Source organism: Cnephaeus nilssonii (genome assembly GCF_951640355.1).
Source record: "Cnephaeus nilssonii genome assembly, chromosome: 13".
NCBI lineage: Eukaryota > Metazoa > Chordata > Mammalia > Chiroptera > Vespertilionidae > Cnephaeus > Cnephaeus nilssonii.
Genome location: NC_137084.1, coordinates 4,273,505 through 4,294,868, shown reverse-complemented (window position 1 = coordinate 4,294,868; position 21,364 = coordinate 4,273,505). Strand labels below are relative to the sequence as shown.

At 55.9% G+C, this 21,364-nt stretch overlaps 1 protein-coding gene across 15 annotated transcripts in view; it reads right to left on the bottom strand.

The window, feature by feature from the left end:
• MARK2 (microtubule affinity regulating kinase 2) overlaps nucleotides 1-21,364 on the bottom strand; it is a 55,763-nt gene that overhangs the window by 5,903 nt on the left and 28,496 nt on the right. For 4 of the 15 annotated variants that reach the window (XM_079787376.1, XM_079787381.1, XM_079787371.1 and 1 more), the window contains exons 2-15: nucleotides 9,421-9,600; nucleotides 9,129-9,182; nucleotides 5,883-5,931; nucleotides 5,559-5,624; nucleotides 5,402-5,472; nucleotides 5,159-5,215; nucleotides 4,058-4,294; nucleotides 3,550-3,669; nucleotides 3,358-3,457; nucleotides 3,168-3,280; nucleotides 2,169-2,301; nucleotides 1,731-1,912; nucleotides 1,337-1,434; nucleotides 404-565 (exon numbers count right to left, since the gene is read on the bottom strand). In XM_079787376.1, the coding sequence (XP_079643502.1) occupies nucleotides 404-565; nucleotides 1,337-1,434; nucleotides 1,731-1,912; nucleotides 2,169-2,301; nucleotides 3,168-3,280; nucleotides 3,358-3,457; nucleotides 3,550-3,669; nucleotides 4,058-4,294; nucleotides 5,159-5,215; nucleotides 5,402-5,472; nucleotides 5,559-5,624; nucleotides 5,883-5,931; nucleotides 9,129-9,182; nucleotides 9,421-9,555 (1,577 nt within the window). In that variant the 5' untranslated portion in view covers nucleotides 9,556-9,600. The other 11 variants (XM_079787382.1, XM_079787377.1, XM_079787378.1 and 8 more) reach the window with 7 other exon arrangements.

Below are 21,364 nucleotides of genomic sequence, written 5' to 3'. Positions count from 1 at the left end.
GGAGGGATACGTGTGTGGAGAGCAGTACAGGCTGGAGATGTGGCTCCCTGGGAGCTGGGCAGACTGGAACCTCGAGGGGACAATGTTGACCAACCCTCAAGGGTGAGTCCCTGTGATGCTGACTGTTCCTGGGTCCTAAGGAAGTCCAGGAAGGCTCAGAACCAAAAGGCTTCCTTCTGGAGCCTCGGGGCGGCTTCGGGCTATCTGTTCTGAGGGGAGACTGGAGGAAAAGAGGGGGCATTAAGCCATTTTTTGTTCCTTCCACTTCCTGGCTGCAGGGGACAAAGCCGCTTCTGTGGCTAAGATGACAAGGACAGAGCAGGACCAGGTGGGAGAAACTGTTGGGGGCGGGGGTGGGACAGGTGTAGGGCAGCAGGTGCCCCAGCTGCCCCAGCACACTTGCCTGGGCCGCGGCACCTCACAGTTACTGTCCGTGGGGGGCAGCCCAGTGGCCTTGTTGGGGTGCACGGAGGCCGACATGGATTTCTGGTGCTGGCGGGGCCGGGCCGCAGAGGCTGCGGCTGAAGCAGAAGCCGTGGAGGCCCGGGACCCTGGCATGGTTAGGCTAGGAGACAAAAGCAGCGGAAAGGCCTGGGTTAGGGCTGGGCGGGGCAGGAGGCTGGGTTAGGAGCAAGGGCAGGCGGGAGGGGCCAGAGCGGGCAGCTCGGCAGGATGCAGGTCAGCCCAGGGAGCAGCAGCGGGACACCAGTCAGAGCTGAGGAAGGCAGAGCCGGAGCGGAGGGCAGGTGAGGAAGGCGAGGTGGTCCAGGGCCTGGGGAGGAAACCAAAAGTGCAGGAAAGCCAACAGGAGGCAGCTGCCTCCCGCCACACGGGTCTCCTAGGAAGTCTAAGAACAAGGATGTCTCCTCTCCAGAAAGAGCAGGGTGTTGCTAAGGGGAGTTTTCATCAGGCTCAGAAGGGTGGAGTCAGGAACGCACAGTAAGAGATGCTGATGGTCAAGGGGCTGGGAACTCTGCTCTCGGGGCACAGCTGGGGTCACCTGTGTGTGCAGACCCCGCAGGTGGGCACCTCAGTTCTGCCCTGCCTGCACCTGGGGCCCCAGAACAAGCCTCAGCACTGATGCCTAGAGGAGCGGGGTGCCATGCCCTGGCTGGCAGCCGAGATGACCAGGGAGTCACATTGGTACACTGCAAGGAGCGGTCGCAGGAGCACAGGGGAAAGGGGGTGGGGTGGGGGGGAGGGGGGAGGGAGGAGGTCTGGTGTGTGGGAAACTGGACCAGACAGAGCGGACGGAACTCCAGGGAGCAGGGAGGGGAGTGGTGCTGCTGACGGAGGTCACCGCCGGGAGGGTGGCTCCTGGCCCAGGCCTGCTCACCTGTCTTTGCCGTTCTGGATGGAGGCCTGGCCAAGGCTGGCCCTCTCCAAAAGTGGGGAATTCCTGCTTCGATTTGTGCTGGTGGAGAGGATGCTGTTCTGTGGGGAAGAGAGCAAGGCTGTGTTACAGAAAGCCAGGGTTTTACTGGCAGGGTCACAGCACCCCTTCCCCCCACCGTCCCCCGGAGCAGGCCCGGGTCGGGAGACACAGGCTGGCAGTTCCTGCGGGGGCTAGGCTTTCTGAGTAAGCAAGAGTGTCCCGGAGGAGCGGTCAGGTAGGCAGCCACAGGGAGTGGGTCCGGACTAAGAGCTGCCTGGAGAGGACAGGCCGAGGGGGTGGGCGGAGGAGAGGAGGGGGAGGAGGAGATGGGAGGAGGCCAGGCAGCATGGCTCACCGTGGAGGGGGTGGGGGTGGTCTTCTTCCGCTCGAGGCCGGGCAGGGGGCTGGCAGGCACTTTGGCTGTGCTGCTGGCCTTCCGCCCCGACTCCCGGTCCTCCTCAGGCCGCTTGTTCTCCGCGTTGTTACTCTGAGTCTTCTTAGAGTAGGAATTTGAGGTGGGAATGGCAGGACCAGCTGCTGGGCCAGAGTGACAGTGGGAACGGGTAAGGACAGGGCCCATAGAGTGCCCACCCCACGCCTGCTCTCCTACAGTCTTGCCAGCAATCAGCAAACACCACCTCTCAGAGGCTGAGGGAAGGGACCTGCCCAGGTCATGCTACTAATAAGTCGCTGAATGGGGAGTAAAACTCAGCTATGTCATCCAAAGGCCGAGAACTTGTGACCTCTCAGCAGAGGGGTGAGTCCCCCACCTGCAATTCCCAAAAGCACTTACCCTGGTCGCTGAAGCGCCGCTGCTTGGGGTTGGCCGAGACGCTCCGCTGTACCTTGTGGGAGGGGGAAGGCGCACTGCTATTGGTCATATCAGCTGAAGGCCTGGGCTTCAAGGTGATGGCATCGCCTTCCTGCTGCAAGAACAGAAAAGGGGGGGGGGCAGAAGTTAGGCAGAGATCCACAAATCCACCCGGCGCTCCTATGACCAGGCCCTGCAAGACCAATGTGCAGCTGAACACTTGTGGAAACAGGTGGCCGACACAGACCCCAACAGACACAGACAGACACCCCCCCCCCCACAAAGACGCCCACCTCAGAGAGGGATACACACGCCCACAGGAACACAGAGCCAGACACAGAGACCTCTCGTATGCCTCCTGGGCAGGCTAAGGGAGAACCAAGAGAGGAAGCCCAACACCACGGGGGGGAGCAGGGTGGAGAGGCCATGAGTGCACGTGGGGACGCAGATGGAGACCAAGACCCCCATCCCACAGACCCCACGGACTCCGACATAAGACATGATGACCCAGATGCACAGACGAGAAGATGGACATACATGCACACAGTTCCACATATCAACACAAGCACCAGGCAGAAGCAGCACAGACTCGAGACTCTTCTCAGAAAAACACAGGGACCCTTGCGTGCAGAGCCCCAGAGATGCACAGTTCCAAAAACAGAGACAAACATATGGAAACAAAATTTCTAGGTGAGCACAGAACTGACCCAGTCAGATGGACTGAGACCCAGTCTCACCAGCACAGAGCCCGATCTGCTCACCCATATGGAAGCCCAGACCCCACCAGCTACCTATTCATTCACTGATCTCCGGGGATCAGCGAGAGCAAAGACCAGAGGACTCTGGCCACCAAAGCTGAGGCTTAAAACTCATCAGCAGAGGCAGCACACCCACGCAGACACGAGCTCCTGCCCTCAATGGGGTATGGAAGCATGGGGGTGCCACGGCCAGCAGGGGACCGGGGAGGGGCAGGGCACACACCTCCGAGCTCTTGTAGCCGAGGAGCAGGTAGGTGGCCATCACCTCGTTGTACCGCTGGCCCACCAGCGAGTCCTGGATCTCTTCTCGTGTGTAACCCATGGACACCATCAGCTCTGCGCAGGGGGACATATAGTTAAGGCTGGTCCCGAGGCCCTGGCAGGCTCCGCCTCACGGCCCAGCCTCGCCTTACCTGTCCGCCGGGGGTCCTTGTAGTCAGGGAGTGGCTCCACATAAGGCTTTAATTCATCATCTTCGTGACCCACATTCATCCATCGATCTTTCATGATTTGCTGGGGAATAAAGTGAAGAGGAAGGAGCCTCAGTGTGAAGGTTTCCTTGGGAACCCGGGACCTTCCGGCCAGCTGGGCTCTCAGCTGCTCACCTCTAAAGTGCCTCTCTTGCTGGGATTGAGAATGAGAAATTTCTTAAGCAGGTTTTCACAGTCTGTGGACATGTAGAACGGAATACGGTATTTCCCCCTCAGTACCCGCTCCCGCAGTTCCTGCAGGAGGGAAACGGAAATCACCCCAAAGCCGAGGGAAGAAACCGAGTATCGGGGCTCCTGAGAGCTTAAGACCGGCCAGGCAGACAGAAAGGAAATGCAGTAGGAGGCAGAGAGCAGGGACATGACCCTCCCCTGACCAGCCCGAGGCCTGCGAGCTGAGTGCCCCGAGGGCATGACCGGACACACAACTGGTCCCATCCCTGGAGAAGTGAGGTGACTGCGCTGGCTGCAGAAGACCTTCAGCCGCTGCCTTCTGCAAGCCCTTCCCTGAAGCGCTGGCGTGGGAAGTGTAGAGAGGTGGCAAAGGGGAGAGGTCGGGTAAGCCTGGAGGCTGAGCGCGGAAATGAGAGTAACAACAATGATCTCAGCCTGCGCTTCACTCCACCTTGAGGTTCTGTCCATCAAACGGCAGGGATCCGCTGACCAGTGTGTACAGGATGACGCCCAGGCTCCACACGTCCACCTCGGGCCCGTCGTACTTCTTGCCCTGGAAGAGTTCCGGGGCCGCGTACGGGGGGCTCCCACAGAAGGTGTCCAGCTTGTTCCCAAAGGTGAACTCGTTGCTGAAACCAAAGTCTGCGATCTTGATGTTCATGTCAGCATCCAGGAGCAGGTTTTCTGCCTGGAGGAAGATGGAAACGTCAGGGACCCGAGTGGCCCACGAAGGCACTGGGCAGGCAGGAGCTGCGGGGACGCCCTCTCCAGGCTTAGGACCTTCTCCCCAGCCCCAGGCAGGCCTTCCTCAGCGTGAACAGGCTGGGCTGGGAGAGGGCAGCGCAGGCCACTCCTCAGCGGCAGCCACGCGAGACTGGGATCTGAAGGCTCAGAGACGCTCTGAGCTGCCAAAGCTTGTCAGGCCCAGGTTCACCACGGTCACGTCTGCCTCACATTCGAACCTCTCCGTGCACGTGCACTCGGCACAGCTGCTGTGCGGCGGGTGTCAACGCCGTCAGCATTCCCCCCTCAGTCAGCCCTGGGCCGCCTGACGGCCCAGCAGTCTGGAGCGCCCCTGCCTGGCACACTGGAGGGTGGCCCAGAGCCTCTGCCCGCTGCCGGAACGGGATCCTGAGTCTAGTCTACGGCTACATTAGCAGCACACCAGCGGCTTCCTCATTATCTCCAGAGCATTAGAGGCTGGTGTTGCCTGGCATGCTGAGGCCTGATGGTCACGTCACGGTGAATGGAGGGGAACACCTGCCCTAACTCAAAGGTGCAGGGGGAGGAGCACGCCTACCTTTTTTTTTTTTTTTTTAATGTTTTTAATATATTTTTATTGATTTTAGAAAGGAAGGGAGGAGGAGGGAGAGAGAGAAACATCAACGATGAAGAGAGAATCATGGATCGGCCTCCTCCTGCACGCCCCCAACTGGGGATTGAGCCTGTAACCCGGGCATGTGCCCTTGACCAGAATCAAACCTGGGACCCTTCAGTCCACAGGCTGACGCTCTATCTGCTGAGCCACGCCGGCCAGGGCGAGCACGCCTACCTTTAAGTCTCTGTGCACAATGAACTTCTGGTGGCAGTACTGCACAGCAGACACTATCTGAAAGGAAGGAAGGAGGGTTAGTCCAGAGCACCTGGGGGAGGCCACAGGCGCTGGCACAGCTGTGACCTTGGGACCTCATTCTAAGCTGCCACACAGGCTTCTTACAGACAGGCAGCCCCTCCCTGTATGCCAGACCCAAAGGCCACGGTCAGACCCATACTCCAGGGAGGGCGTCACACCCACCTGGCGGAATTTGGCTCGAGCCTCTTTTTCTTTCATCCTGCCATGAGCCACGAGGTAATCAAACACCTCTCCTGCAAGAGACGGGCACGGGGCTGGGTCAGAGCTTGCTGGGGCCGGCGGAGTGGGCGCCCGGCAGGAGAGGCAGTGCTGTACCTACCTCCACTGGCATACTCCATGACAAGGTAGAGAGTTTTTTCCGTCTCAATCACTTCAAATAATTTAACTACAAGAGAAAAGGCCAAGCCATGAGTCAAGAAAGTAGGAGGGGCCACATATCGAGCCCCAACATGTCTGGGGGCATCCTAGGGATGAAGGCCCCCCCCTTCCCAAGGACAAGTTCCTCTCAGAGCTGCACTGGGCGCTTCCCCAGAGGCATCCCGAGGACTGCAGCCCCCAGAGGGCGGGGCGCAGGGGAGAAGGACACTATGCCGGGGAGTGGAGCCTGGTGTGGGGGAAGAATGGCGCGGCCGCTGGTTCTCACCTATGTTGGGGTGATTCAAAACCTTCATTATCCTTACTTCCCGGAACAGCTGGAAAGTAAAACAGAGGGGTCAGGTCTGCTCCCCTTGCTCTCCTCGGCCCCTCCAACAGAGGCACTGCTAGGGTCCTTTCTCCAAGAAGAAGACGGGCAAGGACAAGAAACAGCGCAATTGCCTGCACCTCCCATGCCCGGCCCTGAGGGCTGAGAACAGGCAGGGGGAGGAAGGGTCAGCGGGAGGGAAGCTGGGCTCCGACGGCTCGCACCCTGAGCTTCTGCACCTGGGCAAGCCAGCCGCCCCTTGCGGTCCACCCAAATCCTGCCCCGCACAGCAGAAGGGTTTTGGTTGGGTGCCTCTCAAGGAGGGACCGTGAACCCCTGTGCATGAATACTCCGAACTAACGTTCAGGACAAAAGAGACTCCAGCTCGGTCTGTGTGCAGGGGGGGAGCGCTGGAGGGGAGCCCGTCACCTGATTTACGGAAGTCAGAGGGCCCCGCACCAGTGGGCAGGCCTTTCTCTCGGGGCCCCTGGGGTGGGGACAGAAGCCACTCCTATATATAGCTGATGCCAATTTTAATCAAATCCACCTCCACACACTCACGCTCTCTTTGTGAAACAAAACCGGGGACTCCAAACCATACATTTCCATAAAGAAAGATGACAGAACTGAACTCCATCCCCTCTGCCAGTGGTATTTGGGAACTAAAAATAATGGCAGTAATAGTTGCTCTTTCCTGATTTTTAGAGAAAGCATTGTATGTGTGTCCTCTTGCCTGCCCAGGGTGAAGTAGGGAATAGCGTATGCCACTTCACAGATGTGGAAGCTGATGCAGTAGGTGGTGGGTGGAAGCGAGTGATGTTGGACAGACTGGTGTTCGACATCGACTGGACTGTCACCTGACACAGGTGTGGGGTCACCACACACTACTCAGCTTTTGGATGCTTTGCTTCCCCCTTTGTAATGATCTCTTCTCCCTCTTAAGGACGGTGTTGATGATAATAAAGTTAGCATGTGTTCGTAAGTGGCAGATTTGGGATTTGAACCCCGGCACTTTGTCTCTGGCCCTATACTCTTAAGCCCCTCTTGTCACAGTTGTTCCTTGAAGTCCATCCAGCATTCAGCTCATCGTGACAGGAAGTGCTGTCCCGCTATGCCATGCAGACCAGCCTCTGGGGCTAGAAACACCAAGAGGTATGGGCGCACGACAGGCAGTAAGATTCCCTGATATTTGGCTTCAGAGGGGCAGAGGGCCCAAATTCTCAGGTAGATGCTAAATCCCTATTCCACATTTTGAGGACTTGGAGACTGCCAAATCATATGGGGGCCAGCGGCCTGGAGGTGGGGTTCTGTAACTTCCAGGCCTCTCCACTCGCACAAAGAGCCAAACTAGTTTTCTTGGGGTGGAGGGTGGGTGAGGGCTGGAGCCCAGTTTGTGAAATAAAGTGAACACATTTCCCCTTTAATGATGCCCAGCGCTTTCATGAGCTGGCGAGGAGTCGAGGCAGGCTTCCCCTTCTTCAGGACCTGGTTCTGACCTGGGCTCCCTTCTCTCGGCAGAGCCCAGGTTTCTCCTGCTTTCTTCCCTGGTCCCGCAGTGTCTTGGGTGAAGACGCAAAAACTCCTGGAGCCCGCCTCAGGGGCAGTGATGGGGAGCAGCACTGAACAGGGCCCACAGGCAGCCGCCAGAGTTCTTCCCCCGAGGGTGCCCTGGCCGGAAAGGGCGCTCCCGGGAGAGCGCGGAGTTTTCTGGGCTTTCTAGAACCCCGAGGGGCTAGCTTCTCCAATCTTTGTCCTTTAGGGTCATTGCTGGGTAAAATTTAAACGGAGTGATTTGGCCAGAGCAGACTGGCCTTGGTAACAGAGCCGTTAAAAGGCTTCTAAGAGGCTACAGCTGTCTGGTACTGGTGCCTTCCAGCCCGGCAGGAAGCGGCAGGGAGGAAGAGGTGGGAAGTAAGATGCCCACTGACGCTGGCCGTCACGGTGGCGGCAGGCTGGCCTGCTCCCCAGACCCAAGGGCCCCACTACACTGGCTTCGGCTCTGTGGGTCTGAGCCTACAAGCCGAGAGGAGCTCGCTTTCCCTTCCTTCCCAAAGCTCCAACAGGGGAGCCCGCGTGGTGACAGCAACGTTTCCTTTGAACCAAAGAACCTTGGGGTTCCAACGGCAACAGAAAAAGCAAACACTTTGGTTTTGTCTGTCAGCGTGCCGGGGCACCTCAACCCACACGCTCTCAACTCCGAGGGCCGCTCTGACAGTACCGGGCCTCAGCTCCCCATCCCAGCGCCCCAGTGTCACTGCCGTTGGCACAATGTGCTCCTGAAGAGAAACGCCGTCTGCCTCGGGTGAAAGCACTAGGCTCGTCCAGGTCAGAAACTGGAACCCGGGTCAGCCGGAGTACGAGGACACACAGGAAACCGGACTTGACCTGAAGGGGCAGCTTTTTGGGAGCCAGATGGGAGATTTCCTGCTCCTCCTTCCCGCCTGCCGGAGCCCAGGACGGAAGGAGAGGGCAGCTTCCAGTTCTACGCCAACGGTCACTAGCACGCTGGCCCCCTCTGCCAACGCAAGTCTCCTGTCCTGCCTCCTACCAGCGCCTCATCATTTCTCGAGCAGGGGGGCCATCGGGAGGGTTTCCCCCACCAGCTAAGTGAGACCATGGTTTCCCGCTGTAAGCCAGGAGGGGAGGAGAAGCCCGCCTCACCGAACCAGACTACGGCACAGGACCCTGCGACCTTTAGCCCAGAGGAGCCGAAGTGAGGAGAGCTGGGAGGGCCTGCCCGTCGTCTGCACTCCCTGTCACAGGTGTGAAACAAGTGTAGATTTTAAAGCCCATCTTCAATGCCCGCTCTCCACCACGCAGCTGGCAGAGTCCGGGGGCAGGTTCCCGTCTCCTTTACCCCTGTGCTTCCAGAGGGACCCACCTTCATCCCTCCAGGTCTGGGAATGCGTTTCGAGTGATGGCTACAACATGAGTTTTGCATAGGGCTGGCCAGAGGCCAAAAGATAACAAGGTGCAGAAGTAGGTCAGACAGGTAGGCCAAGTGGCGGGGAGGGGCCAGAGGCTGCGACAGAGAGTGCCTGTGGCCGGGAGCCCGTCAGGAGCCAGCCCCGAGGGTCAGCCAAAGCCCCGCAGACAGCAGTCACGCAGAGGGACAGTGAGAGGACCAGAGCTTCAACTAGGGATTCAAGAGGAGATCCCATGGGGTCAGTAGATCACTGAGCCCTGCCGAGAGGGCTGTCTGCTTACTTTCTGGAGGCTGGAGGAGTTCAGTTGAGTCTTGTCAATGATCTTCACAGCGACCTGAACAGGAGACAAAAAGCCCAAGATTACCTCTTTGACCAGACTAAACCCAGGACTCGAAGCCACTTCCTCCCTCCTATTGCCACCTCCTTTTTGTCCCGTCCCTCTTGGCACTCCTGTTTGCTCAGATGACATTTCTGTCTGGTAAACAAGAGGGTGGCTGAGGTAGTAGTCCCACCACTACCTATGGGGGTGCCAACAGCTGGGAGGTGCTGCCATGTCCCCACCCCAGGCTCACCTCTTTCCCAGTCAGGATGTGCCGAGCCAGCTTCACTTTGGCGAAGTTGCCCTTGCCAATGGTCTTGAGGAGTCGATAGTTGCCAATGTGGGGCTGCTCGTCAGCAGAGGTGGCTGAGTTGCGGCCCCGCAGCATGTTGGACTTACTGCTGGGCTTGGAGTCGAGGTGTCCCAAGGTGGGCTGCAGGGGAGAGACAGCACCCCGGTAAGTACACTGCCCTGCTAGCTCCCCGCATTCGCCCTGGTGCCTGTTCACCCGGGGAGAAGGCTGCATCTCAAAGGAGCAGCAGCAGCAGCATTACTTCAATGCACTCACTTTACATGTACCTTTCCTATTTCTCACTTTGCAGTGATCTGTTGTCTATCCCGATGGAGTGGAAGTTCAAGAAGACCCATGTACTCACTGTTACATCCCAGCAACTAGACAGGCAGGGTTATGGTAGGTGCTCAATGAGTCCTTGTGTAATGAATGAACTGCATGACAGGGTCTGAGCAAGGTAACAGTCTGCCCTTCTTAGCCATCCCACTGCTCAAAGGGTGTGAGGCGGCGGAATAACAGCAACGGCACTGACCGGGAACAGAAACATAACTCAAAAAGGGGATGGTCCAGAGGAGGACATCCGAAGTCTTGTATATTCCTCAAAGGGCTAACTGAACACAGAAATACCGTGACACAGCAATTCCACTTGTAGCTACATACCAAGAGAAGAGGAAATGTATGTCCACACAAAAACTTTCTGTGCATGTTCATTCAAAACACCCCATATTCATAACCGCCAGAAAGTGGAAAAGACACAAATGCCCATCAACTGGGGAACGGATAAGCTGGCATATCCACATGGCGCAATATTCACCGGCAATTTAAAGAAGTGTCCTGACACATGCACCACCACGAATGGACTTTGAAAACATGGTGCTGAGTGAACGAAGCCAGTCATACATACTGTATGATTCCATTTCTATGAAAAGTCCAGAACAGGCCAATCCACGGAGCCGGATGGCAGATTCGTCGAGGGCTGAGGGCAGAAGAGGGTGGGGAGGCTGTGGTGAGAGATGCATCGCTCTTAACTGTACACTTTAATGGGTGACTGTATGGTATGAGAATTATCTCTCAGTAAAACTGGTAAGAGTCTGGTCCGAGTCTCGTCCAGAGTCCTGATTTCTCTCTCAAAGAACACACGACACCATCATTCCAGCATCTGGGAAAAGCTACTGCCAGAGCCTCATCCCAGAGCCATCCGCGCTGCCTTGGGAAATTCAGGAGAGCCGGGAGGGGAGCAGGGTGACCAGAGTGTGAGTCAAAGCTCTGCCTCTCACAGCCCCTCCGGCTGTAAGTGAAGCAAGCCCACAAAAACCACAGAGGAGAGGCATGGCTTGCCACCACCAAGGAACTGTCCAGGGTTCCTGAGCTTCCCCAACCAGATGCTTTTGAGGCAGAAAAACAACACAAAGTATCTGCGACGGATGTTTCCCTTCTTCATTGTGTCAGTGGAGGGCTTTCCTCTCTCTGCACAGCAGCTGCTGGCTGGTTTGGGGTGAGCTGCTTGACTCAGATCCCACAAGCACATGGGCTGAACCATTTAAAAATATATAATTTTATTGATTTCAGAGAGGAAGCAAGAGGGAGAGGGAGATAGAAGCATCAATGATGAGAGAGAATCATGGATCAGCTGCCTCCTGCACGCCTTCTACTGGGGATCAAGCCTGCAACCCGGGCATGTGCTCTTGGCTGGAATCAACCCGGGACCCTTCAGTCCGCAGGCCGACGCTCTCTGAGCCACGCCAGCGAGGGCGGGTTGAACCTTTGAGGGGAAACGATTTCCTGGGAAAGGAGAGGCTCCTGGCGTGTCAGCAGAGGCCCTGTTCACCTCCTTGGCCTTCCAGGGCGCCTTCTCTCTTCTGCAAGCCGAACGCCCCCACGCCTTTGCTGTGTCCCCTCAGCCTACAGAGCTCTCCTGCTCTCTGGTGTCCAGACACCATGCAGCTCACATAAGCCTGGCTGGTCCTCAAACGGCATTTGCTAGACCAGTAGATTTTCAAATAGCTGTCTTTTTCCCTCCGAAAGGAACGCTAAGGTTTATACCCCTTGGAGAGAAGGACATTCCTAGGCTCCACTGGCACTTGCTCCGTCTACCAAAGGGCACTCCAAGTCCCTTCAACAGGGTCCTGATGGCCTGGCCTCCGTGGCCTACTGCTTCTCACCCACCGCCCCGCAGGTGCTGCAAGACCGCTCCAGGACCCTTCCTTCTGTCCCAACTCCCATGAGCGGAAGACGGGTGGGCAAGTTCCCGGCAACCTCTCCTTCACCTCCTGAGCTCTCATCACGCCCCTCTTTTCGGAGCATATGATTTGGCAGTCTCCAAGTCCTCAAAATGTGGAATAGGGATTTAGCATCTACCTGAGAATTCGGGCCCTCTGCCCCTCTGAAGCCAAATATCAGGGAATCTTACTGCCTGTCGTGCGCCCATACCTCTTGGTGTTTCTAGCCCCAGAGGCTGGTCTGCATGGCATAGCGGGACAGCACTTCCTGTCACGATGAGCTGCATGCTGGATGGACTTCAAGGAACAACTGTGACAAGAGGGGCTTAAGAGTATAGGGCCAGAGACAAAGTGCCGGGGTTCAAATCCCAAATCTGCCACTTACGAGCACATGCTAACTTTATTATCATCAACACCATCCTTAAGAGGGAGAAGAGATCTTTACAAAGGGGGAAGCAAAGCATCCAAAAGCTGAGCGGTGTGTGGTGACCCCACACCTGTGTCAGGAGACAGTCCAGTCGATGTCGAACACCAGTCTGTCCAACATCACTCGCTTCCACCCACCACCTACTGCATCAGCTTCCACATCTGTGAAGTGGCATACGCTATTCCCTACTTCACCCTGGGCAGGCAAGAGGACACACATACAATGCTTTCTCTAAAAATCAGGAAAGAGCAACTATTACTGCCATTATTTTTAGTTCCCAAATACCACTGTTCTTAAAGCCAGAGCCTTCTCGTCAACAAGACTTCGGCATCTAAGTAGAGTCCTCCTGAGCTGGCTGCAGCCCCGATGGAGGCTGGGAAGAGACACTATGGTCCTCGCTGCTGGAAAGAGGTCACGGCTGAGCGCTGGCCACCATCCCCTCTGACTCCTGCTGCCGGCCGACACCAGCACCCCTACTCTTCGCAGGAGGGACTGGCCGGGCAGCTGGGAAGGGCCGGTTCCAAGCTGGGTGTCCAGGGCAGTAAAGAGTGAAGATTCTGCCTGTCTAGGACCCAGAGACGCAGAAGCACTGGTGTGTGCTTGCTGATCCCCTGCCCCCCAAGTCACCCACTCCCCTTTCAGGACTGAACCACCCAACTCTCAAAGTGTGTAGTTCTTCTCCTAACCTCTTGGCCTCTTCTAAGCTGTCCTATGTCCCCCGAGCAGGGAAGTGGGACAGGGTGAGGAGGGCCCACGGGGAGACGTGAGAAATCTCCGGTAGAAACTGTTTCTTGGACCCAGGAAGGCCAGCGAAGAGGTGAGAGAGTCCCTTCCCTGGTTCTGTCCAGGCCCATTCCGCCTGGACCACAGCTCACCAACAGGGTGGAGGGCTGAGGACCAGCTGCCCTTCGGGCCAACCAAATAGGATCTGGCTACAGCCAGATCGCCCCTCTCCCTCTAGCCTCCTTGCTTACGGTAAGACAAGGAGCGCCAGGCGTCCCTACAGCTTTGGCTGACAGCACAGCCCAGGCAGGCCCCTGTGGTCTGAGGAAGCTGGGTGACAGCAGACCCCACGGCGCTCAGCCAGCCTTCAGACAGAACAAGGGAGTCACCCTTCGAGGCCGTACTTGGAACCCAATGGCAGACCACGCAGGTCACTAGCAGGCCGGCTCAGAAGGAGGGCCTGAACAGCTGCGGCGCCCTCCGCAGAGAGGAGAAGGGAACGCAGGACGTGGGGATAAAAGGACAAGAGCCTTCCAGCCAGCGGGCCTTCCACCTGGGATCCAGCCTGGCCCAGGCGGCACCAGGCTTGCCCGGAAGACAGCCTCCACCCCGAGAGGCCGGGCGCTGACTCAGGTAGGCAGGGCCCCTTCCCTAATGCTGGAGGCTCCTACCACCAGCTCTTCCCGAGAGAAGCTCCGCTTTGGGGCTCTGCATTCAAGTGTCCCGAGGCTTCGCAGGGAAGGGACCAAACTGGGAGGGTGACAGCAGGCACTCCCTGGCCAGGCAGTGAGCCCGGGCTCTGTGGAGCGGAGGGAGAACAGTGTCCCTGGCACTAGCCCGGGGCGACCCCCCAGAGGGCAGTCTCCCCTCACTGTAGCACCCTGAGCCCGCCCTGGGCCCCTGCCTGTCACCACCCCTTCCTCTCACTCGGCTGAGTCTCAGGGGAGACTCTTCTGCTGGTCGTTGCTCTTCCTTCCCTGGCCAATGCCTCTTCAGCCTCCCCGTGGGTTTCACCAGTGCCAGCGGCTGGCTCCATCTAGGGCGTCTTCAAGGAGCCGTTTGGGAGGGAGGGAAAGAAGGGGAAAGGGTAATCCCAGAGCGAAAAACACAAGCGGAAAACATACCCGGCTGGAGAGAGGGACAAGGACTACCAGCAACTTCCATCCAGCAGAGCCACAGCAGAACCTGTCAGGCAGCGAGGGCAAAGTACAGAGGCCGGGAGAGCCAGGCCCAGGGCGGGGGCGCTCCGCCAGCCACCCTTACTCAGCCGAAGCAGGCGACACCTTCCACCACCTCCTCAGTGAAAAGCAGCAGAGCAGCCAGGCCCGGCGGCTCCTGCCTGGGAACCTGGACTATGTCGCAACCGAAACTACCACTAGCAGAGAGCCCGGGCCTGGCAAGCAGAGCAACGGGGACAAGCCGAGGCTTCTTGCGGGTCAGGCCCTCGGAGCCAGGAAATGCAGAGCTCAGGACACTACACCCGGAGCGAGGCGGGAGGAAAGGGGCAGGAGGGGACCAGGAAGGAGGGAGACTAAGAGAGAAAGAGGCGGGTTTAGATCAACTTCCTTCTCCCTTCCCCTCCCCCGCGCCGGAAGTGGGCTGCCCCACCCTCCCCAAGGTGCTTTGCTGGGTAACAGCTGGGAGAGGGTGAGGAGGAGACTCACTCTAGCCGGGCTGTCATAAAGCCCTTATCTCACCTGCGGCAGGTGGGACCTGGGACAGGGCTGGGATCGGAGGCAGGGCAGAGGAGTATGTGAATCGGACATGCTGACCCAGAGCGGGCAAGACCAGCAAACCACCCGCCAAGGACAAGGTTGGGGGACAGGTGGCAGAAACCAGCTATCCAGCAGCAGCAGCTGGACCCTTAGGAAAATGCATGTGGCTTACATACAAAACATCTTGGGCAAATTTCAGGGGGTCCAGGGATCCAGTGAAGCCCTTCAGAGGTCTTTGGGTTCTAAATTTTACCCAAAGGCTGAAGAATGAAATGTCCCTTTAAGTCCCTTCCAACCCTGTTTCTGGCAATCTAACCCAACTCCAACCCCCTCCCCCTGCCCCCCCGCACCCCCCCTCACACAACAAGGCTGCTCTCTACAAGCTCTGAGGGCCGGGGGTAGCAGGGGCAGCCATTCCTCACACCTTCCTCCAGCAAAGCCCCTGTTGACCTTGTCTGTGCTCTGTGTTCTGGTCCTGGCCTTTCTTCTGGCTCCCTGATCACTTCCCATTCAATCCACTACCCTAGGCTGGGATCCTTCCCATGAAGCAACACCTTAAAGAGCCCTGCTGGTCGGCCATAATCCCCTCTGTGCCCTCCCAGCACCTGAGCACAGACACCTGAAGATCATACTACTTCAGTGTTTGTCTTACATATGAGATTAGACATTTCTGATACCAACGTCTGCCAGCATGCACTGCATGTTCACACCAGAGGCCGATGGGGTAGGCAGGACCCTCACTTTACAGATGAGACACTGAAGCACAGGAGTGAAGAGACTGGCCCAAGGTCCCACGCCTCCCATGCAGAGCTGGGACGGGAGCCCGGGCTTTGTGCCCACTTAAGTACTCTGCTGTCCCCTCTACCAGTCATCAACCCTTCTTGATGCCTAATCTGCGTTTACTTCCCCCCAAAAAAGGCAAGTCCCTGGCTCTTCCTCCAGACTAGAAGAGGTGAAGATGTGAAGAGGCAGGGAAGGTGCTGGGGCCACAGGAATGCCAATGTCTGGCTAAGGTCAGTAGTGGAGGGTGTGTTAAAGGCCTCCCCAGGTGGTCCCATAAGTGGGCCACTCCTTTCCAAAGTGGGCCTTGATCTGGACCGTGGGCTCAGGCTGGCCTGGGACCACCTGCCCCTTTACTCAGAGGGACTGAAAGATTGCGTCCTCAGTCCTATCTGAGGGGCAGGAAGGGGTTTTCTATACTGAGGAAGTACCAAGCACTGACCTCAGAGAGGCTGGCTGGGGCAGACGGGGTAGGACTAAGCTGTGAAGTGACATGGCCCTGGCACGTCACTAGCTCTTTAACCCTTCCTCCTTCAGTGCATCCAAGTGGGAGGGAGCCCTGCCTTTGCATCCTTTGATCCTGAATAACTGTCACTCTCAACTGCCAAGAGGTAATAAACCAGTGGAGCATTCTGGGTAGGAGATCTTGGAAAGCGGTGGTAAGCACTGACCAGTGGAGAGGCTGGATGCAACCCCCACACCCCTGAAGTTAACTGTGATGGCTGCACCTGAGGGACCCCCTTTCCTTAATACCCCACTGCAGAGAGGGGGTGAAGCTGTGGCAAACGGTCAAAGGGCTGCTCCCTCTTTCCAGCCAGGGTAGGTGCCTCCCCGACAAAGGAGACAAGCAGAGCCTGAAACTGAAGCAAAGGCAGCGTCTTTGCCCTTTAACTCCCTGGGCTGCAAGCCTCATCCCAAGCCAGGGCGACCGGCACTGCAGCCTGGGCCATGAGGGGAGCAGCCTGCGGGCCTCAAAGCAGCCTCAGCCGAGGCCAGGGCCTGCAGGGGAAGACCAGCAGGCAAGAGCTGACCTGGCATGAGATGAGAACTGAGCCACCTCCAGCTCACTCCCCTTAGTTCACTGAAGCCACAATACAATGAGCGCCCCTCAACGTCCCGTCTTCCGGCACTTGAAATGCTGGTGGAGTCCACCGAGGGAGCTCTAGCTCATTCCCCAACTACTGCTGTCGCTTCAGCAAACCTTTGCTGAGTGCCTACCTCTGGAGCCAGGGCCATTTGCAAAGCTCAGAGAGACCTGGTTCCCGCCTTCTAGAACTTAGGGAGGGGACTGCACATTAGACTCATACAGCCTCTCTGCCTGCTGCATTATGAGAGGAGAGGCCCTGGAGAGAGAGGGACTTGAGTGGGAGGGAGCCCTGCCTTTGCTCCTTACCAGCTGACGGAGCGAGATGATTTGACTTCTCTTAGCCTGAGTCCTCGCCTGGGACATGAGGACACTAGCTGTATACACTTCACGGGATCAGTGCGGCCAGGACCTGTTGCTGATGGGCCGTAGTGCCTGGTACAAGGTAAGGTCTCGACAATGTTTCCTGGTTTCTTTACTTTCAGGTAGGACCGTTCTTCTCATCTCAAGGGGTTCTCTGAGCCCTAAGAGGAGCTTTAATCTCCAAGATCTTGACTACAAGTACCAGAGTAGCAAAGCTGGTATTCCTTCTAGAATCAAGTCATAATTCTACCATGGCTGGGCTGTCTCGTAAAAAAGACCCTTTCCTAACATGAAACCACTCCTGCCAAGACGAGTGGGTGAGCGAGAAGGCACCCACCTCTGCCCCTGAGTAGCCCAGAGGAGGACGGAGGTGTGCCTGTTCTTCCCTTCCTCGTCCGTTCCTTAACTCCTTCCAGAAAAGGCCCCAGAAACAGCCACAGACCCGTACCACATGGTGCCAAGGGCTGGGGGAAGCTCACATCGCCAGCCTCACACTCCATTCAGCTCCTCCCGTACCAGTGGGTTACTGTAACCATGGAGACCAACAAGTTCCTCCATATCACAGGAGCCAGCCTGCCAGCAGCCCGGGCTCTGGGGGAGGAGAAGGCAGCCTGCAGCAGAAAGGTCTGGCTCATTCCACAGAGGATTGTGGGAGCTGAGGTGCCTGGGCCTCCCTCGAACTCCCTTTCCTTTGCAAGTAATTTACGTTTTTAGCACACTGCCTGCCTGCATCTGGGGTGGGAGCGAAGGGCGTCCTCTGGAGTTAGCCTGTGGTGGGACCCCAGCCACCCCCCTGGGGCAGTGTAGGAAAGGGATCAGAGCTATGGTATGAAGAGTGCCACAGATCCTCACTAAAAGCAAAGCACCAGCTAGCACATAATGCCTTCTCTTAAATGGTCCAGGTAAGTCAGCCCTCTTGTGCCTTTTGTTTAAAGAATTATCCAGATCCCTTCTCAGTTGCGCGTGATCTCTCCTCGCGCTGGACTCGCACACCATCCTATCTGTACCCCTTTGTGTATCCATGAGCTCTGAGCCATCAAGACAATGTCTTGCTCACTTCTGTATGCGCTTAGGGCCTAACAGTGCCTGCACCTAGCTGGCCCATGTTAAAATACAGTGGAACCTCGTTTCTCGAACTTCATTATTTCCAGAAGGCTATTCGAAAACCAAATCATTTTTTCCCATTAGAAACAATGTAAACTGAATTAATTCATCCCAAACCCCCAAATGATTCCGTTTTAACCTTTCGTATATATAGTACATGTCTAATCTATAAATAAACACGTTAAAAAAGGACATAAAATATAAAAGAAAATTTAATAAAAAAGAAATGTACAATAAAAATGAAAATTTAATAATAATAAGCAGCAACAAAAGCAAAAAAAAAAAACACACAAAAATATTGACAGCACAATATCCTGAGAGGTTAATGTGGTAAACTGGCATCTTCTCCTCTGTCGCCTGAGAGACTTGTGACTGATCATATAGCTTTCCGCATGAAAGAACTGTCAAGTAGAGAAGCGAATTGTTCGAGATGGGAGACATTCAAGAATCGAGGTTTGACTATACTTACCAAATCAAAGTGGTACAACTTTTTGGCCTTAAAGTCACCCTACCCCTCTATCCCGCAGGAGATAAGACAAGGGCCGAGAAAGGAAGATCAAAACCTCTTGCCACAAGACCCCTTTCCCCGCTTCCCGGATATCTGCTGCCTGTGAAGTTGGTGGTTACTGCCTGCCCTTCCCACTTTACTCTTCCACAAAGGGAGGGACCCTGGTCTCTTATCCATGGCCCACAGCAACGCCTAAGCACATGGCGGAAGTATTCAACAAGGTTCTGAACAAATAAATGTGTAAAAACGAATAAGGGAGGAAACAGGTTAGGCCGTGACCAGGGTACTCTGCAGACAACTTCCAAGGGGCAGCGAGTGCGCGATCCCCTCTCCCGCGGACAGATGACCCCTATGGAGTGCTGGCTCCACCCCAAGCCTCCTCAGGTGGGCATAAAGCCGTGTGCTCCCTCCCAACACAAAGCTCAAGGCCAAGTTGGTGAACAAGACCATCAAGGAGAGGAAATGTCAGAACCAGCAGGGCCCCCCCTCAATCAAGCCCAAGCCCTCCTTTCATCACAGAGGGGGAACCCGCTCCTCCAAACTTCCTGCTGCCCAGCCACCACCAGGCTCTCCCACTTCAGACAGTTCTGCTTCTCTCATCCAGTCCTTCGCGGTTCTGCCATCCAGACCACTGGGTCCTGCAGTGCCGGGGCAGTGCATTGGGAAAGCAACAGGGACCTGTAGGAAACACTTACTGTTTGCCACACGAGAGCTCAGCTTCAGCATCACTCCCTGCAATCAATGTGCGGACTGTAAGGCCGAGACGGCCCAAATGTCACCTATACACCCCTGCCTCGAGTCCTGCTACGGAAATCAGCAATCCCACCCTGCCCCTGCCCCTCCCCCTCCTCAAACTGCCTCCCGGTACAGAAAGCAAAGGAACTAAAAACGGCAGCTGGGGAGCTCAGTTGACTCACCCAGCATAATCATCTCCTCCAGAATCTCCCATCTTCTCCGGGTTTTTGCCAACACAAAGTCAAAGAGAAGCACGAGATCTTAAAACACACACAAAAACCAAAACCCCTCGGCATCCATGCCAAGCCTTGCTACCTGGGTGCGGTTTTGCCCTCCGTCTCTGCCCTTTCCAATGTGGTTTCCCAAACCCTTCATGCTGAGCTGGGAGCAGACCAGCCCTGCGCTGGGACGAGGGCCTTCGGGGTCCTACCCACACGGGGAGGTGCTGCATAAAGCAAGGGCCCCTTCCCACTGCATCTCCCTCTGGAAGTGGAAAAAATATTGCTGTCCTCCTCCTCCAGTTTCAAAGAGGGAGTTCAAGGAGGAGGAAATGTCAGAAAAGACACTGGGACAAAGTTTGCTGCCCCAGAAGTCACCATGGCCAGAGGTCAGAGCTCAAGCAGAAGAAAAGACACCACCTAAGGCCATCACCGTCACTCTCGCCTCAGAACTGTCCCCACCTAGCTGGGCTACAATGTGGCCGCTCCACCTAAGTGACCAGTAAAAATCCAACGGGCTGGACTTTCCACAAATCCGACTGGGCTGCTCCTGCTCAGGCCGAACATTAAACACCTGTTCCCAGTGCTCCCTGACAATGGGTCCCATCGGCCACAATGGAGAGCTCACTCTCACCTGGCCCTCGGGAAGTGAGTACAGCTTTCTGGCAAGCTTTCTGGGTAGGAAGTGGTGTGTGTTTCTTTTGGTCACTGTCATTTGCATCCAGGAGGACAATTTTTGTGCTAGATGGTGCTATGACTACAGAGTAATGAGAACACTTCCACAAGCACATGCAAGTCTTTTGCAGCGTACCAAAGACATCCCCAACTTGCCCAAAGTTCTGCTCTGAGAAGGAACTATTTATCCATAGAAACAGGTTACAAACGGAGGCTGTGTTCTCAGGCCAGCCCTGAGGGCCCACCATTGTACCTGAATAGCTGATAAATCACATTTAAGATCTTAACCACAGTCCACAGCAGGGCAATGAGTTCTGTGTTCCCCACGGAACCCAGGAACTTGTTTTGTTCTGCCAGCAGCAGTGGGCAGCAGAAACGGGGCTCCCTAAACTTCAAACCCTGGGTGAGGGCTTGACACAAGAGGACTTGAGGTAAAAGAGGGTTACTTCAAAGTATTCGGGGTGGCTGAGCAGGACCAAAGGTCTAAGGCAGTGGTTCCCAACGTGGGGCACATGCCCCACAGGGGGGCAATTTGATTTTTAAGGGGGGCAATTCAAGAATGAGTTATTCACAGTGAATTTTTTGCATTTCTTATGGTTCTAGGGGCCTCATCTATAGTATATAAATATATATTGTGACATTTATGCATTTCAGTTCTCTAGTGTTTTGAAACTATTTTCTATTTTTTCATATCACTTCATATTATTATTTTTTAAACAGTTTCTTAGTGATTTCTTCCTCAGTACTTCAACTGTCCTTTTGTTCTTTTATTTTTCTCTTTCATAGATGCCATGTTCTTTGGAAGCTTGTTTAGACCAAGTTCATGGCCTTTTAGGCTTCCTCCACGTGAATAGTTCACTTTTTTAAAATATATATTATTTTATTGATTTTTTTACAGAGAGGAAGGGAGAGAGATAGAGAGTTAGAAACATTGATGAGAGAGAAACATCGATCAGCTGCCTCCTGCACACCTCCTACTGGGGATGTGCCCACAACCAAGGTACGTGCCCCCAACCGGAATCGAACCTGAGACCCTTCAGTCCACAGGCTGACGCTCTATCCACTGAGCCAAACCAGTTTCGGCAATAGTTCACTTTTTGAATAATAAGAACTATATGTCACAGGAGGAGGGGGTGCATCAGGATGTTAGAGAGGCTTAGGTGGGGCGTGGCCAAAATAAGGTTGGGAGCCACTGGGCGAAGGAGGTAGGAAACCAGGTGGAGATGAGGACTGAGGCGGAGAAAAGGAGCCGTGAGTGGAGACTGCCTCACAGGGGAGAAGGGCTAAGGAAGCCGGGAGAACTCCCAGCTAGAGAGAGAACAAAAGGGAGCCTGGGGCAGTCCCCTGACGCATC